At 44.2% G+C, this 23393-nt stretch overlaps 1 protein-coding gene across 1 annotated transcript in view; it reads right to left on the bottom strand.

Moving 5' to 3' along the window:
- LOC116636420 (60S ribosomal protein L7a-like) overlaps window positions 1-10053 on the bottom strand; it is a 44784-nt gene extending 34731 nt beyond the window's left edge. The window contains 1 exon segment of the mRNA XM_032411187.1: window positions 9892-10053. Within this exon segment, the coding sequence (XP_032267078.1) occupies window positions 9892-10053 (162 nt within the window).
- Between the last annotated feature and the right edge of the window lie 13340 nt (window positions 10054-23393).

A 23393-nucleotide genomic window follows, 5' to 3' on the forward strand; every position in this document is an offset into this window, starting at 1 on the left:
TTAGGGGTGTGGAGAGGAAGGGAGAGAAAGAAGGAGTGGGGGAGAGGGAGGGAGGGAGGCAGGGACAGGGAGAGCCCAGGGAAGGAAAGACAGCTGAAGGTAGCGAGGAGGGGGGGAGAAGGAGAAAAAGTGGAAGAGCTGAGGCTTTTCACCCCAGAAGCATTATCTTTGTAATTGGCCACAACAAGCCTTAGAAACTCAAAGGACTGGGGTTTTTGCTTCGGGGCAACGTGCGTGCATGGATCCTCCTTTAAGGTGTCCTGCCATCTGTTCTGCAGGAAAACAAGAGGAGACAAAACCTGTCAGAAGCAGCAGAAAGGGACGGAGTGGACGTCGGGGAGGTCTGGAACTGGCTGGGCGTGTGGGTTGAAGGAGCAAAGGAAGATGGCGGCGGCGTCTGTGGAGGAGGTCTGGGCAGGTCTCTGCCCTCAGAAGCCCGGGGTCCGCAGCTCCTCACCAGCACTCCCCCTAGCGCTAGCCTTGCAGGAGGCCCGACAGAGTCTCTGCCAGGGGCTGCAGGCCCCTGGCAATGCTTGGTGGGTGAGCCAGGTCGGTGGTCAACCCCAGACACATCCATGGCCTGCCCACTTGAGGCAGAGGGGGCCCTGCCAGCACCGTGCCGAAGACCCCCACACGGGCACCAAAGGGCACGGAGTCTCCCATGAGGAAAGGGAAGAACTGCCAAACTCATTTGTGCTCTGAAGTCAAAGAAAACCTAGTATAAACATAGTGGGCTCTGTGAATTATCCACATGAAATGTTTAACGCATTTAGCCTGGAGCAGATGAGATTTAATAAGGGGATGTCCCCATAGTGATTTTATTAGAAACTTTAATAGTAATCAGCTACCATTTATTGAGCACCTGGTATCAAGTCAGCGACCAGGCTCCAGGTACCTTGCCACGCACTCACCTGCCCCAAGTCCCTGTCAGGACCCCTGCCCACACACATGCACGTGCGCCCAAACACACACACACACACACACACATGCACACGCCGCCACCACCAGTGTTTTAGTGAGGAAACCTCTCTGAGGTTCAGTGACGTTAAGTAACTTACTTAAAGTCACGCAGTGTGTAACTGTTGAGCATCAGAATTGGAAACCAGGACTGGCTAATCCAGACCCACAGCCTCCATGACTGAACTGTCCTGCTTCTTGTTCCACTCCAAGAATTAACCAGGCAAGCAGAGTCAGTCCTTTCTCTCTCTCTCTCTCTCAGCTCCCTTGCACTGGGGGAAGCAGGTTCTGTGCCATGAGTGCCCCTGTGGAAAGGACCACGTGGTGAAGAACGGAGGTTCTCAGCCTCACCCTGTGAGGAACTGAACCCCATCAGCACCCACTCGACCAATCTTGGAAGCAGATCCTTCAGCCCCAGGCAAGTGTTGGTGATGACCAGAGCCCCGGTCAGTAGCTTGGCTGCAACCGCCTGACAGATCTGGAGCCAGAGGCCCCCAGCTAAGCTGTTCTTAGATTCTTGACCCAGAGAAAGTGTGAGATGATAATGTTTTCAGCTTCTAAGTTTTGGAGTAATTTGTTACGCAGCAGTTGTTAACTAACACAGAGTCATGAGGTTGTCAATTCTCAAGGCTGCTTGTGGTGAGGTCTTTCAATTATATAAAACGATACATTTTCTTATTTCTGAAACCAGTGGAAGCGAGGTTAGGCTGCTCTTACTTGCAGCCAGAAGCACGCTAACTGATAAAAAGACCGCACGTGATCTGTCTGTAGCCCTCCTGTAGGAGCATTTGAAAACTCTCTCCTTGTTCTTCTTCTTTTTTTTTTTTAAGATTTCATTTATTTATTTGTCAGAGAGAGAGAGAGCACAAGCAGGGGGAGTAGCAGGCAGAGGGAGGAGCAGGCTCCCTGCCAAGCAGGGAGCCCAATGCGGGGCTCGATCCCAGGACCCTGGGATCATGACCTGAGCCGAAGGCAGACGCTTAACCGACTGAGCCACCCAGGCGTCCCCGCTCTCCCCTTGCTCTAAAACGACTCTACCATGGCCATCTTCCATCCCCTGAGCATACCAGGCTCCTTCCCACCTCTGGATTTTCACCCATTTTGTTCCTGCTAGCCAGAGCTCTGTCTACTTTATCTTGTTAACTCTTTTGAGTTTTTCAGATTTTAGCTTGAAATCCCATTCCTTGGTAAAGTTCCAGACCTCCCTCTGAATTATTATTATATCAAGTCCCCTTGTTATGCACTTCATAGCACGATGTACTGTGATACTTTGTATAAAATCATTATACTTTGTGCAACCACTTGCTTACTCTGTCTCCCTTCTCCCCGAGGACAGGGTTCATATCTGCTGGGGAACCATTGTACCAGGGTGCTCAGCACAGTGCCGGAACTGGGCAAGCTCTCAATGAATAGTAATCGAGTGAATGAACAAATGCATTAGAGATATACATTGCTTGCTCTAGACTAATTATATAGATTTTGGAGTCGTCAGTATGGAAGGAACATGGGAATTCCTGGGAGAATGTGGTCTCCCAGGAAAAATGTACAAGTGAAATGAAACTTGAAATCACCAACCCCTGGTGGCTGGGGGAGAAAGAGGACCCAGGAGAAGTGGTCCACAGGTGGTGCGTGACAAAGCCTGAAATGCCAAGGTCATTTCACCATCAGGAGGAACTCTGAGCTCTTGAGAGGTGGCAAGAGGTAGGACTCTCAGAGCCGACCAAGCCAAGGGGGACATGGTGGCACCCGTGCCGGGGTACGGAAAGCAGCCCAGAGTGTGGAGCCCTGAGAAGGACATGTGAGTGACTCTTCCTCTTGGCGCTAATGGACCAGGATGGGCTGTCCCCTCCTCACCCTGGTCTCCCAGTGCCCTGCCCATGGGCGTGGGGTAAGACAGACAATGGAAGTGTAGCCCTTTGAAGGCAGTGCCAACCACAGCATTTCACACATGGAAAGGGGTTTCCTCCCAACAGATTCGGATTGCAGCATCTATCATGGTCCCCCAGAGAAGGCTTGCCAGCCGCAGGAGGGTCCTGAGTCGATCGTGCAATCACCCAGCGTGTGACATCTCTCTGGATAATGCCGTCCCTCCTCCTCTTTTCTTTTCAAGAGCTGAGGTAGGGGCTCAAATTATCCTGACAATTATTTCATGTCTCCTTTTTGTTCAGACCCCCGCTCATATGTCTAGGTGAGCCTGAAGTCCTCTGGGTCCATTACAACTTCATCCGTCGGGCATTACCCGCGGAGGAATGAATGTGGACCCGATTAACCCAATGTCTATCTCAGTGTCTATGTCAGAGGATGGAATTTCCAGATGACTGAAATTTGCTCCTTGAGCAACAAAAAGCAAAAAAGAAATAAAGCCTTATCAAATTCAACACACACACACACATACACACTCCTCGATCACCTTGAAGGCAACCTGCATCTCTATACACAGCCACTGTCTTTCTTCCCCTCTGTGACCACAAAGGGGACGGTAGGGAGATGGAGAGGGAAACAACAAGAGAGGGAGGGAGAATGGGAATATGGTTGAGAATGGAAATTAGCAAACGCGGGGGCGCCAAATGTTTCTGTAAAAGCCCCGTGGCACACAGTTTAGGCTTCAGGGCCACATACACTCCGTCACAACCACTCAACTCTGCTGTTGTAGCATAAAAGCAGGCAAGACAATATACAAATGAGCATGGCTGTGTTCCAATCAAACCCTTACTTATGGACACTGAAATTCACATTTCGTATCATTTTCATGTGTCACAAACTATTCTTCTTCTTTTGATTTTTTTAAAAAGACTTATTTGTTTAGAGCAGTTTGGGGTTCACAGCAAAACTGAAGGAAAGGTACAGGGATTTCCCATAGACCTCCTGCCCCCACACGTGCACAGCGCCCCCTATGATCAACAGACCCACCAGCGGGTACATTTGTTACAACCGATGAACCTCCATTGACCCACCATTATTACCCGGGGTTCCATAGTTTACATTAGGGTTCTCTCTTGGTGGTATACATCTTTTTTTAACTATAAAAAAATTAAAAACTATTCTTAGCTCATATGCTATACAAAAACAGGTGGTGGGTCAGATGTCATCACATGGCTTGGTTTGCTGACCACTGGTCTTAAGTAAGAAGTGCTGCAAGAAGCAAAGTCTCTAAGCCTCCCTTCCCTCTTCTCCTCCCACCCCTCACCCCACAATGTGCTAACTTTATCCTGTAGCGAACATTCATATTTTCCCTCTTTGCTCCTGCTTGCCTGTCCTCTAACAAATACTTACACCTGCATTAGCATTCAAGAAATCGGTCCTTAACCACACATTCTCATTTCTGTAGCAGAAGGATTAGGGAACATCCAGAGCTTTCTATAGAGTAAGATTCTTTAGAAATTGAGTAGGTGGGAGTAGTCAGGCCTGTCGGGGAGAACGTGACTTTTAAAATTCAGTTCAAGTATAGGCCCACCCAGTTTTTTTCTCTGTTGCCATATTATGAAGTAAAAATCATTTCCTGCTAACCATAATGCCTGTGTTTTATTTAAAATTTTTCTTACCTACTCAAAATGTTAAGTGATTTTCTCCAAGGTCTAAAAATGTTCAGTAGTCCCTACTTTGGGATGAAACAAATGATCAGGTACTAAGGCTTGCAATAGGGAAAGGACTTAAACATACATACTTATGGAGGGCTAATGTTCTTGCAGTTATATTTGGGGAAGCTTCAGCCTGAGTGAATAAAGGTCATGGGCATCACAGAAGAACACAGTGTTTGCAGTGAGACAGGCCTGGCTCCAAATCCCATTCTGCCATGTGTTGTAGGACTTACCTTCTTGAAGCTTCGGTCCCTTCACTTGCAAGCTGGAAGTAATAAAGGTCAATCATTCTGATGTTTAAATGAGTGCACAAATATGAAGTACCCAGTTAATGTTAGTGTTCTTCATCCTTTCCATCTCTGGAGTCTCTCCTTATTGCCCTCAATCTAGCAAGACTTATTTTGAGCACCACTGTTTGGTCTCAGTAGCAACTTTCTATTTTTTGCCATAAAAGTAAAAATTTAAGGCAGAGTATGCAAGAAAAAGGCATTCAGAGTAAACTTCCTGGATTGAAATTTTTTTTTTGTTTTTTTTTTCATGGCTGTCTCATGATATTCAACTGAGATTCAATTACTTGCAGCAATAATTAATAGCACATTAGTAAATGAAGCTGACTTTCTAGAAGTAATAAAGCCGGACCAGAACATGAGCTCATGGCTGCTCTTGGCTCTTAAGTCTCTGCTGAAGAGGAGAAGGAGAGCCTGCCAAGGAATGCCAGGGGGAATTATCAGGCTTGTGGGTTTGCCAAAGCAGAATTAGCAGGGCTGTAATGCCTGAGGTGGGCGGCATGCAGATGGAGAGACTGCTGGAAGCAAGGCAGGAGCCTGGGGAGGGGGTGGGGGCTCCAGGAGAGGGCTGGAGGGACAGTGGCAAATATGGGCTGGGGTCGTGATGGGGAGTGGAGGGACACTGCAGCCAGCATGCTGCTGACTTACAGACAGGCCTTGCTATAAGGTCCGGATTCAGAATGTCAGAGCTAGAAAAGTCCTCAACATCAGGTGGCTCTACTCTCTCGTACAGATGACAAAACGGACGCCCCGCCGTGTTCTGACCTGCCCAAGGACATGCGTGTTTCGTGAGGGGAGACCCTCGTTGTATATGGCTGGCTTGCTGGGGGTCATTCAGAGAAGGGAAGTTGGTGTCCTGTTTTGGCCAAAATAGAAATAGATGTCCAGAAAGTGCTAAGCTCATCTCATAAAAGTCTTGAGGCAATGCCAACTGCTTGTCCGTCACCCATGGGCAGAGAGGGTACCACATAACACAGCTCACGCTGCTCTTTTCTTTCTTTTGGAATATGGGGGTTTATGGGAGTGGAAGCCAGCTTTTATAGCTTTTTAAAAATTTTTGGTTGCTACTGCAACAAATATTTATAATAATATTGTACTATAATAAATACAGTATAACATTCTACTATATAATATTTATTATAACATAATATTTATCATATTATAATTTCATCATAGTGCTTATTATTATTATTTTTTAAAGATTTTATTTATTTGTCAGAGAGAGAGAGAGAGCATGCATGAGAGAGCAAGCACAAGTAGGGGGAGCGGCAGGCAGAGGGAGAAGCAGGCTTCCGGCTGAGCAAGGAGCCCGATGTGGGACTCGATCCCAGGACCCTGGGATCATGACCTGAGCCAAAGGCAGACGCTTAACCGACTGAGCCACCCAGGTGTCCCCATAGTGCTTATTATAATGAAATATTAATACTAATAATGTACCAGAAAACAATTTGTAGAAATGACTCATCTTCCCTGTTCTCTGTCCTAAGAGAGGAGCACGGAATGGAATGCCTGTGACCGGCCTGGGGAGGTCCCTGAAAACACCTCCTGACCCCTGATGGTTAGTCTCCCAGGAAGAAACACCCCACCACCACCCCACCACCCCCGCTGTCCTTACATTTGGAGCCCTGGCCCATCAGCTGAAGACTCCCCTTCCCACACCAGGCTCCTCCCCTGGGCTGAGCTCCCCCCTTGACCCCCCTCCCCAGAAGGAGAGAGCCTGGCAATGGGAGAAGGTGGTCGCTGGGTTTTGTGGGAAAAGAGGTGCCAATTATAGCCTTTATTAGCCTCACACCCGCCGTCTCACTGCCTTTCGACTATAGCAGGACCACACACACACTCAGTTCTCCTGCACTGGGACGGGAGACCTGTGTGGTCCTGCAGACTCACTTATAATAAATCTGCGAGCTTAATAAAAGGCATCACTTCTATCTTTTGATCTCTCTTGAGTTACTCATTAGCTCTGGGTAACACACTTCTTGACTGACAGGCCCTTCCCAGGGAAAACCCGAGCTTTGTGGTTCTTCAAACAAAAAGCAGCACGGAAAGGTAGGGGTGTGTGTTTGTGTGTGTGTTGGGGGTGGTGCACTGTGTGATTTGGAGGATGGAGGAAGGGGAAGGAGGAGCTTGGCCATCTCAGGAGATGTCTGGGACAAGGTCACCAGAGGAGAATGAGCATCACCTAGGAACTGCTGCTGCTGGTGGAAGGTTCTCGAGCCGTTAGGGCTATTGAGCCCTGTAGCCTCACCTGTTCCAGTCTTCCTTCCTACCTTCCTTCAACATCTTTCTCAGGATTCCATTTCTCTGTGGAACCTCCAAGTCTTAGCTTTGATTGAATCTGAATTTCCTTTAAATGTACTACAAACACTTTCTCGTGCAACCTCTTGCCTGGTAAATTTTCTGAAGGGATCAATACTCCGTTTTCTTTCCCACTTTCTGGCACACCCAAAACTTGCCTTTCCTCCTACCATGTGTAGGCATTTGCGGCATCTCCTCTGTGCCAGGTTCTGGGCTAAGCTCTGGGCCTATTATTCCTGTGTGTGTTTACAGCCCCATGAGGTAGGGACGGTTGTGTTCTGCGTTTAATAGCTGAAGAAACTTGGACTCGGAGAATTGAGGTAAGTTGCCCAAGGTCACACAGCTAATAGGTGAAGGATCAAGGACCTCATCCCAGCTCTGCCTGAGTCCACAGGCATACCCACTCTGCCCCAAACCGCCCGCGTTGGGCCTCGCTTGGGCTGCTCAGCTGTGCTGCATTTTGCACTCCCTCCAGCCCCAAGCCCAACACTCAGGCGAAGTTCCCAGTGTTCCTGCCTCCCGAGGGCTCACGTCATGCGCACTCACTGGGGGTGACTTCACCCTGGGCCGAGGCTGCTCTGGGAAACCACAGCCACTCAGAGAATCGTGGGGAAAGCACCAGACTCAATATCGACTCACTGTGTGTTGGCGTTTCAGCTGAGCAAACACACTCGGCAGCCATGTTTGGTCCTCTTTACCACCCAGACACGGCCTTCCTCACAGCCACCCCCACGGGAAACCACACCGCAGCCCCCACAGGGCCACACAGAACAGAGAGGCTGTGTTGCCCGTGGCTAAGGGTGCAGCCTCTGCAGTCAGCTGAGGCAGGGTTGGGCCCCACTTATGTCCTTTCCTGCCTACTTGACCTTGAGCAAGTCACTTGGCTTTTCTGCTAGGTCTCCCAATGCCTTCCTTAAAGGGAGCTAATGGGAACTCTTACATCATGTGTGCGTTAAAGGAGATAATCCACGTGAAAGAGCCCGTCATAAAGCAAAGTCTTTTTATAAAGGTTAGGTATTATTAATGTTATGGGTTGAACTGAGTCTCCCAAACATGTTAAAGTCCTAACACCTGGTACCTATGAATGTGACCTGATGTGGAAATAGGATCTTTGCAGATGTCATCCAGCTAAGATGAGGTCACCAGGGGCAGCCGTAATCCAGTTTGACTGGGGTCCTTATACGTAGAGGGAAATCGAGACCCAGATGTATGCAGAGAGGAGAACGCCACGTGACGACACAGGCATAGAGGGAAGATGGCCATATGAAGATGGCGACAGAGATTGGAGTTAGCTGCCGCAAACCCAGGAATGGGAGCTACCAGAAGCTGGAAGAGACAAAGAAGGATCTTACCCTAGAGGTTGCAGAGGGACCGCGGTCCTGCTAACACCTTGATTTCTGACTTCTAGCCTCCAGAACTGTAAGATAACACGTTTCTCTTGTTTTAAGCCATCTAGGTTGTGGCAGCCTTAGGAAACAGATGCAATTAGCATTAGAAACATCACTGATACAGGAGCCCCAAGACTTCCGTCCTAGTTTTGAGTTTGCTTCTAAATAGTTGTGTCCACTTGGACAAACTACAGAGTCATCAACTATTAGAATGGAAAAAGACTGGATGCCAGGTGAGGGAACCAAGGCCCACAGAGGGGAGTAACTGGCAGGTAACCCCAGCGAACCTGTTACTTCATCTGTCAACAAGAGATAATTATCCCTGCCCCGCCTGCTTCCCTGAGCTGTGGTTGAGGTGTCAATAAGATCACCTAGGTAGACCAGTTGCCATTACAACCTCGGCAGCACACACACACACACACACACACACGCGCGCGCGCACACACACACACACACACACACACCCCACTGTCTGTCTTCACAGGAGCACCCTTGTCAGCGTGCCAGGATTCTGGTTGATTTAGGCCAATGATGAGCTATTTGAAGCAGGTGAAATTAATAACAGCCTCTGGGCACCCATGTGACTGTAAGCCCACTGGTTGGGTAAATATGGAAGAGTTGGTTAGATGTGCCACTCGAGAAGCAGTGTAGACAGCATATATGGGCATCCACAAAGGAGGGCTTGGTCTCTTAAGGAAGAATATGATGACTCAGGACGCCTGGTTTCTGCACCTGGTGCTGCTGCCTGACTCAGTATGCATTCTTGGGCAAGTCCCTGACCCTCTCTGGGCCTTCCCATGCCTATCTATAAAATGTGAGCTGGGACCTGCAGCCAGCTCTGTGTGACTCCAGAATCTCTGATCTTAACCACCATTTTCTACTGCCAAAAGAGATGAAACCAACTGGTCATTCCAGAGAGTACAAAATGTCAGTAGGGCACGAATGTATGTATGTTCTGAAATCACAGAGCTGACAGGGTCAGGAGGTCACCTGGCTTGACCCACCAGATGATAACCCTCATAAACAGATGTTTGGATAGCTTCTGGACATTCCAGTAATGTTTTCCTCACTTGTCTTGAGGATGCTCATTCTGTTGGCATGGAAACAGTCTTCCTTAATGTGGGGAAATGATGACTACAAACATTGGGTTTATAAAACCATAATACCTCAGTTTGGGTTCTGCCTCCTTTTTTTTAGCCCACGTAACTTTACACAAGTCACTTTGCCTACTAAGATTGATGTGGCGACTTTGGGGGGTTGGGAGGAGAGCAAGACAAGACCATGAAAGCCCCTTGCCTCTCTGGAACATGGCAGGTGCTCAAGAAATGTGGGTTTCCCTCCCTTGGGTTAATCTGGAGCTAGAAAGATTATATCTACTCTTTGTACCTCTGTCAGCTCTTCAATTGTCTGAAGACAACTGTCCAGTGGTCCCCCAACTGTTAGCATTCTCAGGCATTCCTCCTCGTCATCATCTTCATCGTCACCATCATCACCATCACCAACATCCTCACCAGCATTCTCTTTCTCAACAGCATCATCTTTTACCATTATCACCTTTGTGTTCATCACCACCACCACGTCATACATTTGAATTGACCCTAGAATTTATCCTGTATTCTCAGAAGTGTAGCCAGTGGATCCATCAAAGATTCATTGAACCAAATATTTTTTTCTTTTTAAAAAGAATTGAAGTATAGTTGACACACAATGTCACATCCTTTGCAGGTGTACAGCATAGTGATTAGACAAATCTATACACTATGCTCTGCTCACCACAAGGAGAGTACCATGTGTCACCACACAACACTATTACCACCATCAACTATATTCCCTGTACTGTACCTTTCATCCCTGGGACATATTCATTCCATAACTGGAAGCCCGTACCTCCCACCCCCTTTCACGCATTTTGCCTATCCCCCCACCCCTTGTCCTCTAAATATTATCCTTATTTTACAGATGGTGAAACTGAATCTCAGAGAATTGCTTTTAGCCTGCATAACACCTAGCCAGCTCAGGTTACACACAGGATGAGGTAGGAAGCTTCAGATGTTTTTCAGTGACGTTTGATCTTCTCCATCATATTCTTGTGCAACTGACTTCTCAAACTTAAAGGGAAGATTTTACATTTGAGTGTGTGTATGTGTGTGTGTGAAAGAGAGGGAGAGACAATGTACATATCATATCCCTGGAAAACTCTGGACCCCTTCTGCCAAGCAGATTTGGGTTTCATCCCACACCTGCAAGATTTGATGTCTTTTGTCCCCTAATAGTCTCACTTCGCCTGGCTAATCCAGGCGGAGCTTCCTGCTGCCTCCTTACAGGACACGGTTCAGACTAGAATATTAGTGGAGATTACAGGAAGGAGAACAGATTTGGGGGAGGGATGGAGCTGCCAGGCAGGGAAGTTTGGCATCCAGGTGGGAGCCTTCCATGGATGATCTCAAAGCATTTGGTTAGAAGCAGGATGGGATGGAGTAGGCCCTTCCCAGGGGTGCCTAGAACTAAGTCTATATCCTATACTTAGTCCCTAGGTTCTTCCTAGAACAAATCTGCCCATACCTTTGTTTTTATATGTAAATGACATGCATACATCTTTTTTCTCTTCTTCATATCAAACTCTGCTCACTATAAATAGGGTGACCTATAGCCCAGTTTGACTAGGACAGTCAAGCTTGCATCTGTTGCCCTGTCCAGTTTACCATTTGTCACCAAACAGCATCCCTGTTTGGACACTCACTGTAGAACATTCTTCCAAGGATGAGTATCAAAGAAGACAGAGGACAAGGGCCACCAAATGAAGGGTTTGCCCTGTGGCTCAGTGGGAAGAGCATTAGACTTGGAAGCAGAGAGCTTAGTTTAAGATCTCAGCTGTTCCTCTTTCTATCTAGGTAGGACTCAGTTATCTCATCTGTAAAATGGGTATGATTATACCTACTTTACAGGGTTATCAAAGGTGAATGGCCTTAGTAGGCTCTGTTCCCTGCAACGTCACCTCTAATGATCTGTTGTACCTTTATATTTCAGTTACAACTGTGCCAGTTTTTCTCCAACTTTGTCAAATATCTGGTCACATGAAATCATTGGGGGCCTTGCACCAGGGTCCAGGGCTCACCAGCTTTGGAGTTTGCTCAGAGAGCTGTAAAAGTCTAGTTATGCCTAAGAAAACCCAACCCACCTCTCAGGGCTGCACCGGCTGGAGCAGCCACACCCTAGGAAGTGCTAATTTGGTAGAAGGATTTGGAAAATCTGGAAGATTATAAAAAGCATTTACTTGTTGGAAGCTTAGGAAATTAGAGCCAAAAAGCAGAAAGCAGTTTTGGGAGGTGGATTTGTTATAATAAAGGACTGAATCTGTGAAGGGGAGGAAGAGACTGGAGGCAGCTCTGCAATGCCATGGCCCAGAATGTTCTCTCCAGCCCAGTTACTGAGCCCAGCACCGCTCACCAAGCCCCATGCTGGTGAGCTCTAAGAGGCTTCCAGGTGCTATTCTACTGCTCCCTTCCACAGCCTGTGGCCAATAGGCACACCCGTAAGTCCCACCTGCGCTGTTGACCACGCTAGCCCCTCTTCCAGCCACACACCAGTGGAGTGCCTGAGGCCCTAGCTACTCACGGCCATGCGGCACGTACAAATGCAGAAGGTCCTGCCGGGCCTTCTTCAGCCCGTTTCCTCCTCTCAGCAAGCGCAAGTTCTCCCCACCATGGGAATGCAGCCACCTTTGAACACCCAAATAAAGATTGTTGGCTTTTCAAACCTTTTCTTTTTTTTTATTTTACGATTTTGTTTATTTATTTGAGAGAGAGAGGAAGTACGAGCACAAGCAGGGGGAGGGGCAGAGGCAGAGGGACAAGCAGACTCCCCCCTGAGCTGGGAGCCTGAACACGGGGCTCCATCCTGGGACCCTAGGATCATGACCTGAGCTGTAAGGCAGACGTTTAACCAACAGCCACCCAGGTGCCCCTCAAACCTTTTCTTGACTCTTGCTGTTCCTGGCAATGTGAGTTGCTCCTTCCTCACCACGGCACTCTGATCTTGCAAAGGCAGCCCTGCTTTACAAGATACTCTGTATCTGTCTCCCTCTAGTCACAGTGAGCTCTGAGAGGGCAGGCACAGCATCACCCAGCTCTGTATCCCCCCTGACTCACACTGTGACCTTAGTCAGGTTAACCTCTGTACCACTTACCTACACACAAGGTGTTGTGACCCCTGTATTAGTCAGGGTTCTCCAGAGAAACAGAACAAGTAGGATATTCATTATATATATATATATACTATTATATATTTATATATACTATTATATATAATAATAAATACTAATGTATAATAAAAATATTTATAGAGAGAATATATACTTATATATACACATAAAGAGATTTATGATAAGGAATTGGTACACATGATGATGGAGGCTGACAAGTCCAAAATCTGCAGAGCTGATGTCCCAGTTCATGTCCGAAGGCTGAAAGCTGCTGCGGAATCAGGTCTTCCGATGTACCCCCTGGAAGACTGTCAGGCAAGAAAATGTTCTCTTATTTGGGGGAAGGTCAGTGTTTTGTTCTATTCAGTACTTCCACTGGATGAAGCGATTTGCTTTACTCAGCCTACCAATTCAAATGTTAATCTCTTGTAAAAGCAGAAACACCCAGAATAACGTATCACAATATTTGGGCACCCCACGGCTCGGACTAAGTTGAACCGTAAAATGAGCCATCATATCCCTCTGCTGTTGGATATTGTTTACAGGTGATCAACATTCATTCCTTCCCCATTCTGTATTCTCCAATGTATCGAGAACTACATTTCCCAGACTCCCTTGCCAGCAAGGTTAAGGTTCTGCCCATGGACCAACTCCCAAGAGATTCAGAAACAGGGCAGAGGCATCCTCTCTCCAGCACTGGGCACTAGAGCATACGTAAGCCTCTGCAGATGGGACAGCTCGCCTTCCCATCCTCCGCCTGGCCTCTGCGCTGGCAGAAGCAGGTTCCTGCAGGTCTGACCTCTGGATTAAAACTGGCAGGGGCAACCTGACCAAAATCTAGTGGTGGTCCCTGATGGCTTCTTCACTCTAAGCAACCTGTTCCCCACAGTAAACCCTCCTTCTTGAAATACCGAAGGTGTTTTTTCTTTCTTTTTTCTTAAATTTTATTTTATTTTTTCTAAGATTTTGTTCATTTATTTGAGAGAGAGAGAGAGCACAAGCAAGGGGAGCAGCAGGCAGAGGGAGAGGGAGAAGCAGGCTCCCCGCTGAGCAGGGAGCCCAATGTGGGACTCGATCCCAAGACCCTGAGATCATGACCTGAGCCGAAGGCAGATGCTTAACCGACTGAGCCACTCAGGCGCCCCTACTTTTTCTTTTTTTGCACTGAAACTCCAGATGATAGATACATCATCATATTGACCTGAAGGTGTTTGGACTCTGGGTTTGTAAATACAAAATTTAAGAAGTAGAACTATACCAAGATACATTTTTTCACCAAGAGAGAATTTTCAGGAGCAAGTCTCATTAAGCTGATATGATTTCTAGATCAATTTTCTATACAACACAGTTATAGTTTCCCCCTTATTTCCATTTTTATTTTACTGAAAAATTTTCATCACTATCATGTTTTTTCTCTTTTTGCTCTAAAAATAAGAAAGATGACTCACTTATCAATCAAGGCTTTATTTTTGTCAAATTAAATGATACCCTATCTCCTAACATTTTAATTTTTGTTCTGTGGTTTTATTTCTACCAAACCTAATTTTCCTAGGAAGGCCTAAAGCTTTCAATTTTACCGAGAAAATGTAATTCTGTCAATTTTTAATCCATAACCAATTTTACCATGTATAGCTTTAGCCGTTGACAATTTAATTATATGTTGAATATTTTTACACAGACCAATTTTTCTTGGAGCAATTTTTGCAGTTTTGATGTTAACTCAAAAGATCTGACATTGTGAATATAATAAGAAATATGTATTTGAGTCTTTGTCCGTGGTTCCTAAAACCTTGTAATTTCCTAAGTTATTAGAGCGGTAAGAGCATCTTTTGTTATAGTACTTGTTTTTTGTCCTCAGTTCCTGAAATAGCTCCAGAGAGATAAAGGTAAATGAATGTCTCTTATTATTTATAACGAAAGTCTTTCAACAATACCTGAGTTGGTTACTGAGGTGATTTTTAGAAAGCCCCTAGATAACCACAGGATTGGGAGTGGTTGCCAGGGAACCAACCACATGATTAGAGGGTTGGAACTTTTAGGCCCCCACTCCATCTTCGGGGAAGGAAAAGGAGCTGGAATCTGAACGAATCACCAATGGCCAGTGATTTAATCAACCGTGCCTATGTAATGAAGCCTTCATAAAAACCCCAAAAGGATGGAGTTTGGAAAGCTTTGGGTTGGTGAACAGGAACACATCCACTTGCACCATGACAGATGTTCCTGTGGTCCAGAGCCTTCTGGACCTCACGCTATGTGTCTCTTCATCTAGCTGTTCATTCCTATTCTTCAATATCCTTTGTAATATCCCGGTAATCTAGTAAGTAAACTGTTTTTGCTGAGTTCACTGTGAGCCATTCTAGCAAATGATCAAACCCAAACCTCCAATTCATAGCTAACTTGGACAAGTTGTAGGTAACTTGGGGACCCACCACTTGCAATTAGTGTTTGAAGTTGAAGAGGACAGTCTTGTGGGACTGAGCCCTTCCCCTGTGGGGTCTGCACTAATTCCAGTTAGTATCAGAATCAAATTGTAAGACATCTAGCTGGAGCTGCAGAATTGCTTGGTGTGGAAAACCCTCACATCTGGGGACCAGAAGTGAAGTAGTCTAGGACTGGAGTATTGTAGTAGAGATAAATAGAGGTGTTTTTCCCTTCCATTGTGATTCTTCAGTTTTCAGATTTCACTGTGCTCTATTTTAGTTGATGTCAGATTTCTTCCTTCCTTTTTTTTTTTATTTCTACAGCTAAATTCTACAAGTAATTATCACTGTAAATTAATTGTACAAAGATTGATTCTTTACATTTTTTTTAATTGAAGCTAAGGGCATCAGAAAACAGAGGATGTATGTGCACAGTAAGCCCATAACATTCTTATTTCCATATGGCAGGGTTTCCTTAACTATAAAACAGACTTGTTTTGAGGATTAAATGATACGTCAAATGCTCAGCATGATGTCTGGAGCATAAATCACTCAATAGCCATTAGTCGCTATTAATTCTAAATGTTTGTGAGTTAAATTGAACTCTGAACCCTGTGAGATGGGTATTATTATTACCTCTGAGGAAGCAGAGTGGACTGGTGGCTGGCCCACATTCATCTCGGACATGGGCCCAGGCTTTCTGACACTGGGTGCAAAATCCTTTTTCCAACCCTACACAGCTTTGCAGGGGGTAAAAAAACGGTTCTGTCCCAGGAGGAGACAGTCAGCTTAGCTCTGTGCCATGCCAAGTGGATACAGGTGTGATATACCACCTGAACACCTGCTAAAGGCAAGCCAAGATAGGACCCATCCATAGGAAAACATAGGGCAAATAGGACCAAAATGCCAGACAGTCCCCAGAAAGTTGGAGCACAAGGCAAGACTCACCACAAAGGACATAACTGGCCTGATGCAGACCAATGATACCTCAGAAACCCCCATAAGTAACCTGAAAGAGACCAATGACATTGGCCTACCAGGGTTCAAGAGAAGCAGGGCAGCAAATGGGAATGGCAGCTCATTCTGGATGTTGAGGTGGGGCTATGTTCCTAGGCTCTAGAGGCTCTAGAGGAGGCTCTAGAGGAGAACCCATTTCCTTGCCTTTTCCTGCTTCTGCAGGCCACCCGCCCTCCTTGGCTCTTTCAGCACCACCAGGCTGAGTCTTTCTCATGCTGCTGCTCTGGTTCTCCCTTCCAACTGGCTCTTCCACTTTTAAGGACCCTTATGATTATATTGGGCCCACTTGGGCCATCCAGGAAAATCTCCCTATTTTAATGTCAGCTGATTAGCAACCTTCATTTCGACTGCAGTCTTATTTCTGCTTTGCCATCTAACCAAACACAGTCATAGACATCTTTGGGGCCCCTCATTTTATCCACCACACGCTGAGAAAAGCAAAATTGAGGGGGGCAAGAGAGGGCCAATTATCATGGCCAGTTGGTCAGTCCCTGCACTCCCTTCCAGGTATTGGGCAAATTCCAGGGAGATGGTGTGATGGAGTTTTGGTCAGGCAGATCTGGATGAGAAGCCTGGCTTTCACACTGAATGATTGGTGACTTAGACACTCCGAGTTATTTCCTCATCTGCTTGGGGGGTGGTAATAATACTTCCAGCACATTTATTTCGCAAGGGTTCCATAAGATCTCTCATGTGGGAAAACGCCTAACACATTCCAAGTGTTCGATTTTCTTCCACTGTCACAATATGTAGGAGCTCTTGTCTCCTTCTTAACATTCGTTTACTTAGTCAATGTACATGAAATGTGAATTATGTGCTGTGTACGTAGTAGGTGCTGAGGGAGAGATAATACCTGCCTGACTTTCAAAAAAGCAGGAGAGCTGGATGCTGGATTACGTGATGGACAGCAACAGAGAAACGACGAGAGGGTGATGAGGTGTATACATCTCCCCATACCTGTGTGTGTCACTCTGCTAAGCAGTGTTGAAGAGAGTCCTAAATGACGGAGAAAGCTTGCAGGAGTGAAAGAAAATAGGAGTTAAGGGTGCCTGGGTGGCTCAGTCAGTGAAGCATCTGCCTTCTGCTCAGGTCATGATCTCCGGGTCCTGGGATCGAACCCCACATTGGGCTTCCTGCTCAGTAGGGAGTCTGCTTCTCTCTCCCTCTCTCTCTCTCTGCAACCCCCCCCCCACTGCTCATTCTCTCTCTCTATATCAAATACATAAATAAAATCTTTATAAAAAAATAGGAGTTAAGAGCATAGGGTTTGAATTCAGATCTAGATTTTTATTTTAGTATGAAAAGTTCCAAACGTTAACAAAAGAAGAGAATACAAAACCATGTTGTCTAATTCAGTAACCACTATCCACATGTGGCTATTAAACACTTGAAATATGACTAGTCTGAATTGAAATTGCTATAAGTGTAAAATACCTTTTTATTTCAAAGCCGATTTCAAAGCCTTAGTATAAAAAATGTAAAATATCTCATTAGTAATTTTTACATTATTTTGGGTTTGGTGAGGTAAATAAACTGTATTATTATAATTAATAATACCTTTCATTCCTCTTTAAATGTGGCTAGAAATTTTTTAATATGTATATAGGTCACATTAAATTTCTTCTGAATCAAGCTGATATAGAATACTGAATCCCCACTTTAAATGACTCACTCAGCTTCAACAATTACCAACTTCTGAACATTCTTATTTCTTCTTTATCCCTTCCAACCTCCACCCACACTGAATTATTTTGTAATAAAGTCCAGCTACCATATTATTTTGTATGGAAATATTTCAGTATGTACCTCAAAAAGAACTATCTAAAAAAACACAGTCTCATTATTACACTTCAGAAAAATGAATGTATATCACTTGTATTTCAATAAAACTTGGAAAAAACTAATAATGATTAATATTATCGAATAGAGATTATTGATTCCAGACAAAATGAAATAGACACATTTCTCCCTCTTCCTCCAGGTACAACCAAACACCCTAGACAAAATAAATAAGACAAATATAAGAAGATTCTGAGAGTTGAAAAGGAAAACTGGGTAGGAACCTCAGGATTTCAGGAATAACATGGTGATGAGTTCCTAGATTTTCTTATTCTCTCTTCTTCTTCTTCTCCTTCTTTTTTTTTTTTTTAAGATTTTATTTATTTGACAGAGAGAGACACAGCGAGAGAGGGAACACAAGCAGGGGGAGTGGGAGAGGGAGAAGCAGGCTTCCCGCCCAGCAGGGAGCCCGATGTGGGGCTCGATCCCAGGACCCTGGGACCATGACCTGAGCCAAAGGCAGACGCTTAACGACTGAGCCACCCAGGCGCCCCTTATTCTCTCTTCTTATATGTATTTTGGCTTCCCTCAATCTGGAAACACTAAGAGGTGTAAAACAAAAACAAAACCAAAAACTAATCTCCAAGAAAATCTCTAGCCAAAGGATCAGAAGAGAAGTGGCTTAGCAGATCAAAAACTTTTTTGAAAATACTCACTTTACTCTAGCCAAACACCATGGGAAAAACAAGGCACCTGTCAACAACTGAGGTCAAGTGGGAGCCTAGGCTTTAATCCATGCCCAGTGGTAATAAGGTTCCTCTTCTATCTCCCCCCATCCCACTATTTGCAGTGTCAGCAGAGACCTAGTGGGAAGCCTGGACTTCTGCATTACGTGGCAGTAATGAGGTGGTACCCTCCTTTCTTCTGTTGGTGTAGGGTCAGTGAGACCTGCTAGAATAGAATATTTAAATAATATCCAGGGTCTCATAAAAGAATACCTAACATACCTAGTTTACATTAGAAAAACACTTCTTATACCAAAAAGCAAGAATATCTCAACTTGAATGAAAAAAAAAAAAAAAGACAATCAAAAAGCACCAACACAGAGATGACACAGAAGTTGGAATAATCTGACAAGGATTTTAAAGCAGCTATCATGAAAGTGCTCTAATAAGCAATTATAAGCCCATTTGAAGGAAATGAAAAAGTAGAAAGCTTCAGGAAAGAAATAGAAGATATAAAGAAGAACCAAATGGAAATTTTAGAGTTGAAATTATAATTGAAAGAAAAACTCACTACATGGACTCAACAGCATAACAGCAGTGACAGAGGAAAGAATCAGTAAACTTGAAAATAAATCAAAATAAATTATCCAGTCTAGGGGCACGTGGGTGGCTCAGTCGGGTTATGCATCTGCCTTTGGCTCCGGTCATGATTCCAGGATCCTGGGATCAAGCCCCGCATTGGGCTCTCTGCTCAATGGGGAGTCTGCTTCTTCCTCTCCCTTAGCCCATCCGCACCCCGCTTGTGCTCTCTCTCTCTCTCTCTCACTCTCTCTCAAATAAATAAATAAAATCTTTAAAAAAATTATCCAATCTAAAAAAAAATAAAAATAAAAATAAAAAAATAAAATAAATAAAATTTAAAAATTATCCAATCTAAACAACACAAAGAAAGTAGACAACAAAAGAACAGAATCTCAGAGATCTGTGGAACAATAACAAAAGATCTAACATTTATGTCACTGGAGTCCCATAAAGAGAAAGGAAAGAGTGTGGGGCTGAAAACTATTCTATGAAATAATGGCTGAAATTGTCCCAAATTTAGCAAAAGACATAAACAGACTGAAGAAACTGCTTAAACCTCAAACAGAATAAACCCAAGGAAACCCATGCCAACCCACATCATAATCAAACTTCTTAAAACTAAACAAAGAAAAATCTTGAAAGTAACAAGAGAGAAATGATACCTTACCTATAAGGGGAAAAATTGAATAACAGCAGATTTTTCATCCAAATCATGAAGTCCAGAAGGAAGTAACACATTTTTCTCCTCCTCTTCCTCCTCCTCCTCCTTCTTCTTCTTTTTCTCCTTCTTCTTCTCCTTCTTCTTCTTCTTCTTCTTTCTTCTTCTTCTTTCTTCTTCTTTCAGTAATCTCTACACCCAACATGGGGCTCAAACTCATGACCCCACACATTTTTCAAGTGCTGAAAGAACTGTCAACCCAGAATTCTATGTCCATAAAAATATTCTTCAGGGGTAAAAAGGAAATCAAGACATTCTCAGATAAAGGAAAATTAAGAAAATTTGTTACCAGCAGACCTGCCCTATGAGAACAGCTGAAGAAAATTCCCTAAACAGAAAGGAAATAATAGAAGGACTTGTAGAATATCAAGAAAGAAGGAAGGACATGGGAAAAGTAAAATGTGAGTAAATACAATACAATAGACTTCCCTTCTCCTCTTGAGTTTTCTAAATTATGTTCGGTGTTTGAAGCAAAATTATAACATTATATGATGTGTTTTTCAAAGTACGTACACTAAATATTTAAGATAATTATAAATGAGGGAAGGTAAAGGGACTTAAATGGAGGTAAGATTTCTACACTAGTAGACTGCTATGTTACATATGTATATATAATACTTAGAGCAACTATAAAAAAAACTATACATAAATATGCATCCCAAAACACTATTAGTATATCAAAATGAAATTATTAAAAATATTCAGGTAATCCATAAAAAGGCAGGAAAGGGATACAGAAGAATGGGAAAAAGAGGGAGTAAACAAAAAACAAATTAAAAATGACATACTTAAGTCCTAATATATCAACAATTACATTTGATGTAAATGGTCTAAATACACCAGTTAAAAGACAGATTGGGCCAATGGCTACAATAATATGCTCCAACTATATATAACTACAAGAACTTCACTTCAAATATAATGATACAGGTAAGTTAAATGTAAAAAGATAGCAAAAATACAATGCAAATTAATGCAAACATTAATCACAAGAAAGTAAGAATGTCTATGTTAATATCAGATAAAGTGGACTTTGGAGCAAATAAAATTACCACAAAGAAGAACAAAGCATAATGATTAAAGGATCAATCCACCAAAAAGACATAGCAATCCTAAATATGTATGTACCAAATAATAGTGCTTCAAAAGATATAAAGCAAAAACCAATAGAATTGAAAGGAGAAATAGATAAACCCATAATTATAGTTGGGACTTCAGCACTCCTTTCTCAACAATTGATAGAACTGGTAGACAGAAAATCAGCAACCAATAAGATCTAATTGACATTTATAGAACACTCTACCAAGATGAAATCTATAGTCCTAGGTTTCAGTGAATACTATTCTTTCTAAGCTTGGCACCCTTGGCATAATAGAAGTCTCTAAATAAAGAGTATACAAAAAGACAAACATTTTGGTAGCTGCTGATTTTTTAATGATTATTTTACTTTTAAATGATTATTTATATGGTTATAAGAAAACTGGAGAAGCCTCTGCCCCAACCAATAGGTTGGGAACATTGGCACTGAAGCATGGGATCTCTGGGTGGGATGAAGGAGTTATTTTAAAAAAGAGTAGAGCTCAGGAGTCACCCTGGCCGTCCATGACTAGTGCCAAGTGTGTTAAAGGGGAACTAAAGCAGACCTGAAGCTAAGCTTTTCGTAGAGCCACCTGTCAAATTCCCAAGATCACACCAGCAACACAGAGGACCAGAAAGAGAATCTGAGAACCATCAATACTAGCGCTAAATGTGGCTCTAGCACACAGCAGGTGCTCAATAAACATTAGTAGAACAAATGAATGAATGGTTCCAGCTCTGCTGCTCTAACCATCTATCGTGCCTTGTCCCCTTTCTGAGTTTTCTCACATGTAGATGGAGTGAGAACTTGGGTCCAATCATCTCTCCAGCCCCTTCTAGCTCTCACAATCTATAACACTGCCTCATGTTGCAAAACATTTTCACACACATGAGATCACTCATAACGTGATCTTAATCTTCACAACAGCTTAAAGAGGAAGTCATACCCATTTTTTTTAAAAGATTTTATTTATTTGTTTGACAGAGAGAGACACAGCGAGAGAGGGAACACAAGCAGGGGGATTGGGAGAGGGAAAAGCAGGCTTCCCGCAGAGCAGGGAGCCTGATGCGGGGCTCGATCCCAGAACCCTGGGATCATGACCTGAGCCGAAGGCAGACGCTTAACAACTGAGCCACCCAGGAGCCCCAGTCATACCCATTTTAAAGATGAGCACACTTACTGCCTAACAGAGTGCCTTGCACATACATAGTAACTGTCAGTTATGATTTGTCCTTCTCAGAAATCCTATTAATGTAGCAGGAAAAAAGATATTATTACTACTATTTTCCAGATGTGGGGAAAGAGAGAGATGTTGCAATGTTCCTCATTTACCTCCACATCTATCATTTTGCAAATCAACATGTTTTCACAGACTCCTCCTTGTAAATTTTGGAGTGACCAAGGAAATGGCCAAGGTGCTGATGTCCCTTCTTTCAGGCAAGAATGATTTGACTGCATGTTCCAGTTTGTCTCCTAAGCCCTTCATGGTTGTCTTCTCATAAAGGCATAAAGTTTTAGCTTGACTATCTCTTTTTTTTTATCTAAAACAGTTCCCAAATCAGTAGTAAGCTGCAGCTGCAGAATTAGAAACTCAAAAGCAGGTCAATATAAATTTCCCAAACTGAAGCACAAAGGGGAAAAAAAATGATGCATGGGAAAGAAAAAACTCAAAATTTGTCCCAAATCATGTACTAAATTGGATGCTCTTATGATCCCCACTTTACAGAAGAAGAAGCCAAGGTACGGAAAATCTATGGAACTTGCCCAGTCACACAGCTCATGAGCAGAGGAATCAGGATCTGAATCCAGGCTCTGGGTCTAGACTTTTCTTCATTTCTAACCACCTTTCTACAGTTGCTTCCTAGAAGAGGAACCTGAGGCTCTGGTCATTTGCCCACAGTCACACACAGCTTAACTGCACTCGGAGCTCAGATTCAAACACAGTCTGACACTGTAACACAGGCTTGAGTGGTTCAAAGGGGTAAAGGGAGGGATTTGGCATTTACTGAGGAAGTTTCCACTAGCTCAGGCTCTGCACCTAGTGTTGTTGCAACATTATTCAATGTAATCTCCCACCATGGGAATTAAGTAACAGGACCCACATTTTCTGAGATAAAGAGACGGAGGTTCTGAAAGGCCCAGAAAAACTCGGTACAAAGAGGCTGAGTCTTCTCTCTTCCAAGCTGCAGTTTGTGTCACTGCTTCTCAGTTGCCTTCTCAGGCTTGGGGGAGCCGGGGGACAGGATTCAGACCATAGAGTCCTTCCTCATCTCGATCTCTGAGCTGCCTTTGGTTGAAATGCCCCGGTCTTAGCCCAGATGGGGCTGGAGTGTGAGTTAGGGGGACTGGTGGTGGGAGAAGCGAAACA

Source organism: Phoca vitulina, unplaced genomic scaffold (assembly GCF_004348235.1).
Source record: "Phoca vitulina isolate PV1807 unplaced genomic scaffold, GSC_HSeal_1.0 scaffold12, whole genome shotgun sequence".
NCBI lineage: Eukaryota > Metazoa > Chordata > Mammalia > Carnivora > Phocidae > Phoca > Phoca vitulina.